This window comes from Anolis sagrei, chromosome 2 (assembly GCF_037176765.1).
Source record: "Anolis sagrei isolate rAnoSag1 chromosome 2, rAnoSag1.mat, whole genome shotgun sequence".
Classification (NCBI taxonomy): Eukaryota; Metazoa; Chordata; class Lepidosauria; order Squamata; family Dactyloidae; genus Anolis; species Anolis sagrei.
This window is the reverse complement of record NC_090022.1, coordinates 225,162,782-225,175,558: the sequence shown is the minus strand read 5'-3', so window position 1 is coordinate 225,175,558 and position 12,777 is coordinate 225,162,782. Positions and strand designations below refer to the sequence as shown.

At 40.9% G+C, this 12,777-nt stretch overlaps 1 protein-coding gene across 1 annotated transcript in view; it reads right to left on the bottom strand.

Moving 5' to 3' along the window:
* The window catches only part of PCSK5 (proprotein convertase subtilisin/kexin type 5), a 321,518-nt gene that overhangs the window by 45,098 nt on the left and 263,643 nt on the right, over positions 1–12,777 (bottom strand). The window contains exons 21-22 of the mRNA XM_060762183.2: positions 10,085–10,187; positions 5,474–5,610 (exon numbers count right to left, since the gene is read on the bottom strand). Of these exons, the coding sequence (XP_060618166.2) occupies positions 5,474–5,610; positions 10,085–10,187 (240 nt within the window). The remainder of the gene's footprint in view (positions 1–5,473; positions 5,611–10,084; positions 10,188–12,777) is intronic.

Genomic DNA, 12,777 nt, shown 5'->3' with positions numbered 1-12,777 from the left:
ATGGTTCCTGTAAGCTGCATCTATCCATCAGTTAAGAAGCGAAACAAGGCTCCTCCTGCCCCTAATAGGCATGTGCACGGATCTGTTTTAGCTATTTTCCTTCAGCCAATCTGGCTTCTTTGGCTTGGCCTGGTGGCTGTAATGGAAAGGGCCTAGTCTTCACGGATTCCCATCTGCAATGGGACCATGTGGCCGCTCATCATGGCTCTTTCCGGGAGCATGTGATGGACAAAGGCTTAATGGCTTTCCCTGACTTGGCCTCTTTTGAATCTTTTTAAATTTCCTCTATTTTCTAGATTCTTTTCATTAGTGGGACTGACTGGGAGTTATGAACAAGCAGGACGGGGTGCACGCAAGCATTTGGGGGTTTGGTTAGTGATCCCTTTAGCGTATTTTTCTCCTCCCTTCCTCTTATTGAGAAAATACTTCTAAAAGATCATCCTTATTCATAGTATTATTAATATTATTATTAATAGTAATCCCAGCAAACAAAAAGAAAAGCCTCATTCTCAGAAAACTACTACCAGCTAGGGTGGTTACCCCAGTTATCCAGGATCATTTACGTTTTAAAAATGCAGATATTCCTGGGGGGTCTGTCCATACCCACCCCAGAAAGCATGCACTTTCTGGGGTGGGTGTCCAGATACTCTTATGGTGCTGGTCTGTGAGACCATCTTGAAGCCCTACCCCCTCCCCCAAAGCCCCCAAACCCCTTTGAACAGTAAAGAAAACTTACCTGGCCTCCAGTACACTCTTGCAGCAGATCTCCTGGCACGTAGAAATTACATAGGAAAATAATCACTCCCCCCCTCCCCACGCTCTCCTGGCGCATCATTTCTATATGCCGGGATAGGTGCTGCAAGAGTGTACTGGAGGCCGGGTAAGTTTTCTTTACTGTTCAAAGGGATTTGGGGGCCTTGGGGGAGGGAGTTGGGTATTCCTGGTTTGTAGAGAATTAATTTGGGATTGTCCAGGATGTCATCTGGACAGCCCCTTCTTTATTGCGGGAGTTACCGCAATAAAGGGGCTGTCTTGATGCATCCCTAGTTAGCTTTCCTCTAGAGTAGAAAGTAGAAAGAGCTTTAAGGAAGCATTAAACCTGAAGCAGAAAGATGTGAGGGGAAGGGACAGGCCGAAATTCTCATGGTGCTCCGCGAGAAGGCCTTACTGGTACATTATTTAAACTGTTATGTTTATTCATATCGTGATCTGATCACCATGCTCAATATATCCCATATGCATGGAGGTATTGGGGTAATGATACAAAAGGTTTGCTAGGGTAGACCCTCTTTCACTCAGACTTAGCCCCCCCGCCGAATCAAACTCAGCTCCCCCCCGAATCGAAATCCTGGCTACGGGCCTGGTCCAGAATGTTGTCTGGACAGCCCCTCTTTTATTGCAGGAGTTCTCACAATAAAGGCCCTCTCTGGATGGGCCCAGAGTGATTCCTGGTCTTTCAACCTCTTTATATCACATTTCTCCAAATATATACTTCTTGGATATGGGAATTGAACTCACCCTTAGGCTGGATCTACACTTCCCTGTATCCCAGAATTTGATCCCAAATTATCTGCTTTGAACTGGATTATATGAGTTTACACTGACAGATAATCTGAGATCAGATCCTGGGATATAGGACAGTTTAGGCCCAGCCCCAGAGATATCTGCTGTGTGCTCCTCATTCGGTATAGTCTGCTCCACTCTGTCAAAACGAAAAAAAACCCCTCAAGTTCCATAATATGCCGAAGAGTAGATACTGGCACTTGCTGGCCGCATCCTCTGGCAAGAACAGAAACATACCATAGCTGTTGCAGGTGACTGCAGGTGCTCCTCCACTATCCATATTCAGTAATCTTAAGTAAGCAATAAAATAGAACTTTGGGCTTTCTACTCAAACTCCCCCAGTATACTTCCATGTAAAACGTTTTGGCCTTGCTGCCTGTTAGTTGGGCAACTCTTCACAAGCTGCAGTTATATAAAGAGCTAGTGACTGCTAGTTCCTCCTCTGAAGAAGTCTCTGACTTGCTTCCTCTAAGCAGAAGCCCCACACATTTGAGACCAGGTGCTCACACAGAGAACCTGGGCCTACACACAACTGAACAATCCACTGCTATCAAACACATAGCCAAGCCTCAACTCAGTTCAAACAATCAGTCTGAAACCAACAGACACCACAGCCTTAAGCCAACAAACTTTCCTAATGTATTATCCATGCTGGGTAATCATGGTAATCCCTCTATCAGCTCCAGCTCCTCATGCGGGGACATGAGAGAAGCCTCCCACAAGGATGATAAAAACATCAAATCATCCGGGCGTCCCCTGGGCAACGTCCTTGCAGACGGCCAATTTTCTCACACCAGAAGCAACGCTCCCGACACGACAAAAAAAAAATCCATGCTGGGGAGGTTTAACCCATCAGACATAAGCACACCTTGTACTGTCTCTTCCACCATGCCAATGCAAAATACTTGTTGACCTTGCTGTCTGTTAGCTGTCATTATAGCGAAAAAGAAAAGAAAAAGACCAGGACTTGAAAGAACAGCTATTAAGGAACTAGATAAGATCATGTGTGAAGATATATCATTATTCACAAAGTCAGGATCATTCATGCTATAGTATTTCTATTTTTCTATATAGCTGTAAAAGCCGAACAGTGAAAAAAACAAGAGAAGGACATTAAACCAATTTCAAGTGTACTGCTGGAGAAGAGTTTTACAAGAGTTTTGCATAAAAAGGAGGAAAAAGTCTTATTTCCTCTAGATGCCAAAAGGACAAATCTGAGATTATCGTACTTTGGATTATAACGAGACAACATGAGTCACTGGAAGGTACAATAATCCTTAATAAAATGGAAGGCAATACGAGAAAGAGAAGACTGTAATACACGTGAATAGACTTGATCAAAAAGTCCACAGCCTCAAGCTTGCAAGAACTGAGCAGGTTTGTTAGTAAAGGATTTTTAAATTTTCTCATTCATAGAGTTTTCACAAGTCAAAGTTGATCTAGTAGCAATCAACAACAGAAATAACCACTTAGGAGTAATTCATTTCTAAGTGGCTTTGAGTGAGGCTTGAACTGTTTTACCCTTCTTTGAAGTGGTTATTAATGTTTTAACTGCAAAGGTGGGAAGAGTGGAATGAATATTTTGAGCTGAGTCTGTATTCTGTCTGGTATTCTTAATTTGTAACAGGCTATTTACTCAGAGCCCCCAGTGGCACAGTGGGTTAAACCACTGAGCTGCTGAACTTGTGATCAAAAGGTCACAGATTCAAATCCAGGGAGCGGGGTGAACTCCCGCTGTTAGGCCCAGCTTCTACCAACCTAGCAGTTTGAGAACATGCAAATGTGAGTAGATCAATAGGTACTGCTCTGGCGGGAAGGTGACGGGGCTCCATGCAGTCATGCTGGCCACAAGACCTTGGAGGTGTCTATGGACAATGCCGGCTTTTCAGCTTAGAAATGGAGATGAGCACCAACCCTCAGAGTTGGACATGGCTGGATTTAATGTCAGGGGAAAACCTTTACCTTTACCTATTTACTCATCACCATCTAGTCTAGTACTCTTTTTACAGAAGCAACCAAGTACTGACAGGGCTGAAGAATGAAAACATTGCTTGATGGTATTTTTGAGTTGTGGGTGTTATCATATTTCAGACTTTGTTCATGTTCCCCTTATCAAGACTGTAGAGTTGTTTCCTAGTTATCATTGAATGCTTAATTCCTTAGTCATATAATGCCTGTGCTCGCTTAATGTTTCCTTCTTCCTTCTTGTGACAGTCATAGTCCATCTCAACCACTCCTAGTTGGCACCCTTTAAATGTTTGGACTACAGTTTCAGTCAGCCCCACCTAGACTGGTCAATAGCTAGAAATGATGTCAGCTGCAATATAGAACATCTTAGCAGCTTAATGAAGGGTTAAGTTGACCTTTTCATCTATCATGTGTGGTGGGTACTGCTCTGTGGTTGTGGACTTGTAGTTACCTACAACTGCAGCTCACCTTGAACGAACCAAGTGTTTTTCTAAAAGCTCAATGTTTAGATATCATAGGTGTAACCAACAAATAAATGGAATTGTAGCATCACAAGTTTGTCTTCCAGTTAATAATCAGATCACATAGCATGAAGTAGCATGACAAAGTAATGGTACAGATCATTCATTTCACTTTTTTCTTTGTACATGTATTTATTAATTTTGTTTATATCATGTCTCCTGCCTATGAATGAACTTAAGGTGGCTTCCAACCCTATCCCTGCACACTCTCCCAATGATGTCACTGGACATGGGGCAAGTCACACTTACTCAGACCAAAACATGGCAAATTTCCTCATAATACAACTTGCCAAGAAAACTATAAGAGGGTCTCCATAACTCAGAATTTACTTGAACAACAACACAATAATAGACTATGAGAGTATTTTGTATATGAATGAAAACATAGAGTAGAAAGGGAAAAAATGAGGCTACATCTCCCTATGCAGCTGGGGTAGAGGGAGGGGGCAGAAGGGGTAGCTTTGAGACTGGCAGGCTACAGAAGAACCTGGCAATTGTAGACCGTGGCCACTACCATTACTGTAGGTTAGAGCCTCCCTGGAATGCCAGCTGTTTATCATTGCTTTAATGTGGTGCAGAAAATGTAAGCTGTTGAATCAAACATTAAAAAAAAAAATTAAACTTTGAAAGCAACTCATTATCTCTGGACTGATAGCAAGAATCCCCAACCCCTCCCCTTGTTGCTGTTACTGGCTTTGAAACTGATAACTCCTAGCCCTACTAAACAGGACATTGCAATCATAGCTATTTTGTCTCCCCCTCTTTAACAGATAGTCTGCCGGTCTATTGAGAAAGAAGGTCAGTGCACAAACATGGGAATCTTACACAAAAAGAAGATGATGATGTCTAGACATTGCGTAAAATTCCTTGAATGATTGCACAATATAAGCCTGGCCTGGAAACATCTCAAATCTCCTGTAAAATTTGGCAAAAACATTTGTTATTCTTTGAAGACTCTGGATAGCTAACAGACAGTTTGTAGATGTCCAGTCCAGTCTAGATACCTGGAATTCAGCATTGTACTGTATCCTGGTATAGTGGAAAAACAGAACCTTGAAAATTTGAATTGTATAAATTGTGTTATAGCACTTCCAAGTTGTTTCTGATTTATGGTAACCCTAAAGCATTGAGTTTTCTTAGAAAGATTTATTCAGGGGATGTTTGTCTTAGCAAATCTCAGAAGCTGAGAGAATGTAACTTGTCCAGCATCACTCAGTGGATCCTCATGGATTCAAACCCTGGCCTCCATAGTCCAGTGTTTAAACCACTGCACTATGCTGGCTCTCTGGACAAAATACATATCATATGAAATAAAATTAACTCCAGATTTTATAACAAAATCATATCAGTCACTGTTCCTCCCACTTTGTAGTTTGAGACAAAATCCAAGGAACAAAAGTGGCAAAAGAAACCATTCTTACCTTTCCCACAAGCAGTGCATTCGTTCAGTTCACTTCCTGTGCATTCCATACAGGTTGGATGGCAAGAATGACACTGATTTTGAAATCCAAATTTCCCTTTAGGGCACTGAAGAACACAGCGTCCATCATCCAAAAATCTATCACAAAAGAAAAGTGGGGAGTATAAAAGTATGATCAAGTAACAGAGTAATACCTTCCTTTTAAAAAACAAGCTCAAACAAATCCTGAGAGCTGCTGCCATGTTCCAGTTATATTCCTTATTCTTTGCACTTTGTTCTTTCTACATGGAATGCGTTAATGACATTTGGCAGGATAAAGGGTAGGGCCAGTTAAGCTTTGAACTCCAACTTTATATTGCTTTCTGGAGTCAGATCTTCACAGTCATCATTGATCTCATGCCTATCAGTTTCCACGCTCCAGTTACTGAAGTATTCCAAGATCCTACTAAGAATAAGTGAAAAATCGATACGTTTTCACAGACCTTACCAGTAAAAAGAAAATCCCTATGTGTTTGCTGTAAGATTCTATTGTAGTTCATACTCAGGTTTGTAGTGTCAATCCCAATAAATCGTAGTACTTATTTAATAGTAGATAAGAACTTTTGAAAGGATTTTGCTTTTGGCAGGTAAATAACAAATCAGCTTCTGCACCAATATGTTTGCGCCTGATGAACTTGTAATTCCAAATGCTGAGCCTCATTTCAATTGTTTTCCATTTCATTATTTGACTGTAATGAGGAAGGGAGGAAATGTTAAGTATGCTGACATATGATGTTTACCAGCAGCCGCTTTAGGTTCCATCTGCTGTCTAAGGGCCTCATCACACTAGAATTGTGGGGTTTGTAGTTTAGGGAGGAGCCTTTAACAGCCTCACTAAACTACAAACCCTAGAATTCTGCAGGAGGCAGAACCAGATTTAAAGTGGATCGAAGCAGTGCCTGTGAGCACAAAGAGGAGACATCAATCTTCTCATCCTTTATAGCTTGCCTATGCCCTGAAAGTCTTTAAAAATTGTCCCAGAAATGTGAAAAGCACAGAGTAGATTTTCAATAGTGGAAAAGGCTAGTGGGTGTGGCCAGAAATCACAACCTGTCAGAACTATGAGTGTCATATTGCATTTGGGACTAACCAAGTTACTAAATATATTTATCCATATGAAGGCAGTCCCCATGTTATGAATGAGTTAACATTTCCTTCAACCAGGAGGATGTTACAGACAGTGGCTGCCAGCCCCTTTTGGGTAAGTTTTGGGGGTCAAATTGGGGGCTTCGGGGTAACTTCATGCCATCCCAATTTGACTCAGGGTGGCATGTAGCCATCCCCCCTGCAGGGAAAGCCAGGGCTTAGGGATAGGGTGAGGACTAGAACCTGCACAGAAGTGGGTTATTTTTTCTGTCTGTTTCTGTGCGGGTTTTAACACTGTCCTAGGATAGCATAAAGAAAGGTTAACACCCCGTGATGTTTGTTTTGCTGACTGTGCCCCTGTTCTGAAGATTTCACCTCATTTTCTGTCCCTGTGAGAATTGGATTTTGAAAAATTTGGCTTGTTTTGGCAACAAGAATTGGTGATAAAGTTTCAGTGGGGACACCTTTCCCTCATGATAACTTTTTCAGGAGTGAATTTGCCTTCCTAGGTATAGCTTTCTCTCACTTCTGCTGTCTCACCCTGTTCTTAACTGGGGGTCATGTGTAAGTCAGATGTTTGTAACTGAGGCGACTGCCTGTAGTGCTATTGTTATATCCCAGATCATCTGCTTCAAAGATAACCTGAAGCATTGTGAACAGTGTGAGGTGGTTTTTCTATAGTTTTCCAGTATCCTAAACTAAACACTAAAAAGATGGCAAAGTTGGAGATATGAAGTTCTTCAGTATCTTGGAGCTTCAGGGCAATGTGAACCACAAGATTGGGTTCAATTTAGCCCAATCCACTGTCCAGATTGACACTGCCACCATTATCCTCTCCCAGCTTCTACTCTAAGCAAGCCATAGGGCTCCATCTGAACTGGCCATTGCGGGCACCACCTTCTTGTTAGTTGTATAGGTGCCCATTCTGACCTCAGCAAAGATACCTGCATTGCCAGGTGCATGGACAGAGCTCCATGGTCAGCAAAGACCAATGGTGGTGGAAAGACAAAAGTGGTGACAGCTCAGTGAAGTGGATGCAGGCTGTCTGGAAAATGGACCCAGAATTAGCACAAACGTGCTGGCTCTGGTGCTGTCCCTGGGCAGATTTACCACTTGACTAAACTGCCCAGTAAAGAAGACGCCTGGGTTTTACTTTGGGAAGAAGAGTAACTTATTAAGGATCTACTGGTTTTCTATATAGGCCTCTTACAATGTCTGCCAACTGATCATGAAGGTGTTTAAAATAGATTGAACCCCTTTCTTGGTGGTCTAATCTTGCTTCCCCATTTCAAACTAGAGTGTAAAAGTAGCCATGTAGCCAGCATTACAGAGGCCATACCTCGTTTTTGTAAAAGAGCCTTCAGAAATTCAAAATTTGGATTAATGTTAAAGAGCTATAAGAAGCAACAAGAATTTGATGTTTTCTGTCCATAATGAGACTTTGAATAGACACACATCGTATTTCTGTTTAAATTATTACAACTCTATATTTAATATGTACATATAAATTAGCATATGCAAATTTTGTGCAGTCTGTGCATAAAAAGAGAAGGAAACAATGAAGGAGGAGGAAGTAGCCTTGTGAGTATTATATGATACCTGTATGTATTGGGGGGGGGGGTGCATTCCAAGGCCCCATATGGATACCTGGACCCAGAATAATAGTGAATAATATATTTTGTGATTATATTTGAACTGGAAGCCAGGTTTTTCTGAGAAAGATCTGGAAATTCCTATTTAATGTAGTAGTGTATAGACATACAACATACAGAGTAGTTCTTGTGTCTGAAATCTACATATGATTTTTTTAAAACATAGAAATATGCAAAGCAATGCATTGTTAAACTGAGAAATATGTAACAACTAAATACAAGAAAGGGGCAAAGGGAGAGTTTAAAAAAGTCAAGTTGGCAACAGTTTCACAAGTATTGTTTTAATAAATGAGATGAATATTCTGATGGCAGAAAGCACACAACATAAAACATTCCTTTATGGAGGCATTTTTGCAGAATTTTTCAGAGTGAAAAGACCCACAAGACCTGTTTCATACTTTGTAGAAGTAAAAAAAAAAGAATCTTGCAGTAAGAACTCATTTCTTCAGAATGTCAGGCTGAATTACTTCAGTGTCATTCATTACTTGCTTTAGTCCAAGCCACTTAAAGGCCACGGAGATATAGAGGACTCAAGAGATTCTAAGTCAGAAGAGGGTCTGTTTCCAATAAATTAAAAATACCATGCTTCAGAGCACTTTCTTTCTATTATCCTTGTGTCTTATCTGTTTCTGAAATAGAATTGGCTACATTTCACTTCTTTTTTTGTTTCCATTACTGTTTTGCTAATTTTTCTACAATTCTAATTAATATATATATATATATATATGATCATAGAATCAAAGAATCATATGAGATAGAAGAGACCTCGTGGGCCATCCAGTCCAACCTCCTGCCAAGGAAGCAGGAAAATAGTAATCAAAACACCCTGACAGATGGCCATCCAGCCTTGGTTTAAAAGCTTCCAAAGAAGGAACCTCCACCACACTCCGGGGTTGAGAGTTCCACTGCTGAACAGCTCTCACAGTCAGAAAGTTCTTCCTAATGTTCAGATGGAATCTCCTTTCTTGTAGTTTGAAGCCATTGTTCCACATCCTAGTCTTCAGGGCAGCAGAAAACAAGCTTGCCCCCTCCTCCCTATGACTTCCTCTCAAATATTTATACATGGCTATCATGTCTCCTCTCAGCCTTCTCTTCTTCAGCCTAAACATGCCATCTCTTTAAGCCACTCCTCATAGGGTTTGTTCTCCCGACCCTTGATCATTTAAATGACCCTCCTCTGGACACATTCCAGCTTGTCAACATCTCCCTTCAATTGTGGTGCCCAGAATTGGATAAAGTATTCCAGGTGTGGTCCAGGGGTAGAATGATTTCCCTGGATCTAGACACTATACTCCTATTGATGCAGGCCAAAATCCCATTGGCTCCCCCCCCCCTCCCACCTCATGACATTGTTGGCTCATGTTTAACTTGTTGTCCACAAGGACTCCAAGATCTTTTTCACACGTACCGCTCTCTCAAGCCACGCATCCCCATTCTGTATCTTTGCATTTCATTTTTTCTGCCTAAGTGGAGTATCTTACATTTGTCCGCACTGAACTTCCATTTTGTTACTTCTATCCTTGAGCTTGGGAAGGGAAATGTTTGAATATAGACTGAGGCCTCATCTACACTGCCATATAAAATCCAGATTATCTGTTTTAAACTGGATTTTATGACAGTGTAGACTAATACAATCCATTTCAAAACAGATAATCTGCATTTCATATGGATGTGTAGATGGGGCCTGAATGGGTTGTTTCAAGTCTTGAAAAATGGTAAAGTAGTCATATGATTGCTTCCTTACATGAAAAAAAATATATCCTTCAGTTTACAATTCACTTGAAAGTAAAATTGGGGTTAGGGACTACAGTACTAATCAATAATGATTCACTTACCTTGTGGAAACACAGCCAAGACAGTCCTTTGAAGATGGTCCTGTGCACTTAGAACAGGAGGCTTCACAGAACTGACAGTGGTCAAGAGGATCAATATATTCTCCTGGCAAATAAGACCTTACATATTACTTAATTTCCTTTGATATGGTACAGATAGAGCCTTTTATATAAAGCAGGTGATCAAATTAAGATGTGAGAAAAGCCATACTGGATCAAAAGTCTTAGTCTTGCATCCTGTTAGCCCACAGTTGATAACCAGGTGCTCTTGGGAATCCCACAAGTAAGACATGACTATCCACCTCATCATATGGCTCAAATTAAGCATCCTAGGATGCTTAGAGCCAGCTTGGGGGATGGAGCCCCACTGCAACCACCAGGCCACATCATCTTTGGCTCTGACCCCAACATCCCCCAACCATTGCAAGAGGGAGCTGCGTGCAGGACAACAGCTTTGCACTGCAGCTCCCTTTTTCATCCCTGAAGGCCAGGTGAAGCAGGTTGCTTTGCCTGGCCTTTAAGATAAGTTCATATATAAAGTTGTATCCTCTCATGCATATTCACAAACGTTTTGTTATACAAAATGATAGAAGCCATGCTTCTGTTTATCCAGATGTTTGGGGGTAAACTGTCCTGAAGCTGTCTGGAAAGCCCTTTTGGCATCCAGACAGTTGGCTGGGCCAAGGGTGCATTGGGGACATCACTGCCATGTCACCAGCTAGAAGTAGCTCACTCTCAGACGCTTGCTGGTGACATCACTTTTGTGGTCACAAATATAGAAGTGGTGTCACTAGCAATCTTCTGTGAGGGATCTGCTTGTGGCCAACAACACAACAGTGGGTCTGTAGGACATGTGGACGCTGGATTGAAGTAAATCCAACCCAATGCTGCTGTCTACAATTCCAAAACACTGGATGTGCCAGGTTAACAGCTGGAGGAATCACTTTTGCTGTGAATCCAGCTGTGTGTTGTGTGGACTCCGTGCAGCAGCTGAGAGATGAGTCCACACATTATTTGGCTCATATGGACATGACCAGACTTACCCTCCATGAAACTGAACACTTCCCTTTTAAAGCCATTGCTAAATGAAGCAAACATTCACTCATGGTCTTAATTACTGGGGTTGCAGCTTTCCTTGGGAAGTTAACTTATTCAAATGTTGTTTGATGACTCTGCTATAGGGGCCAAAAACAATTTATTTCCAGATTTCTTCAACAAAACATCCCCACTATATTTTTTCTGGTTTATGCCCTTTGAACTGAACGCTAGTGTTTCAAAAGCTGTAACTACAGAATTAAAATAATAAGAACAAAAGACAACCCACACCTATAGTTTGAATCCTTTGATTGAATCTGTTATCAGGAAGAAACATTAATAACCAAGTTTATGTTTGATTATGTTGTACATATCATGTACTGGATAGTCTTCCAATGTAATGCACTAATCTATTTTGAAGGGATAAAAATGTCCCAGTGCAAGACACCTGAAAATAAATCTGAAACATTTTAAAAAGGGGGTAAAGAATAATAATAATTTAGAAGAAGCAGGTTTGCTTGTTATGATGATACTTCAAGTAGTCCCCTAGGAAGACGGTGTATATTCGATTTTAGTATGACGACTGACCACTGTAGTTTTAAATATATGTGCTTTTTTAATGTTCTGTTGTAATGTGTATTTTGATTTTTACCGATTGTATGTGTTTTTATGGTTGGAAACCGGGCTGAGTCCCTCTTATGAGGTGAGAAGCTCGGTATATAAAACATTGAAATAAATAAATAAATAAATATAACTTTCCCATTATCTTGGAAGTGCAAAAACAAGATGTATGATATAATTAATCCTTACTTTTTTCTGAAGAAGAGAAAAAGCAACAACAGTATTTTCAAGCAGAAATAGGAAGGGAAAACCTAACAGCACAGAGGATAACTAAGGGCTCTTCCACACAGACACATAATCCAGAATATCAAAGCAAATAATCCACAAAATTTGCTTAGAAATGTGTGTGTGACTGGTGGGGGTGAGAATCAGGGCCTTCTCAGTGGTGACCCCTCGGCTCTGAAACTCCCTCCCTAGTGGGATTAAATCAGCCCCTTTCTTCCTGTCATTTTGCAAACAAGTGAAAATTTGGCTTTGGGAGAAAGCTAGGTTCTTGTGGGTTTTTTCGGGCTATCGAGCCATGTTCTAGAGGCATTGGGAGAAAGCATTTGGTCCAGTATAATTATCTGTGCAATGCAGTTGGAAGTGGTTTTGGATTGATTAATATGATTATCTGATTATCTGGCTTTGGATATATGCACGATGGTCATCTAATGTTTATATATGTTGTTTTAATGTTGGTTTAAATTGTTGTTCAGGCATGGAATAATGGCACTTATGTAAGCCGCCCTGAGTTCCTCCTTCGGGGTGAGAAGGGTAGAATATAAATGTTGTAAATGAATGAATGAATAAATAAATAATCTGAGGCCCCTTCCACACAGCTGAATAAAATCCCAAATGATCTGTTTTGAACTGGAATATATGGCTGTGTGGACTCAGATAACCCAGTTCAAAGCAGATATTGTGGGATTTTCTGCCTTGATATTCTGGGTCATGTGGTTGTGTGGAAGGGCCCTAAGAGAACCCTTAGATTATTAAATGCATCGTGGAAAATGATGAGTAATGTTAACAAACTGCATTTAAAAGTTTTGAAAACCTGC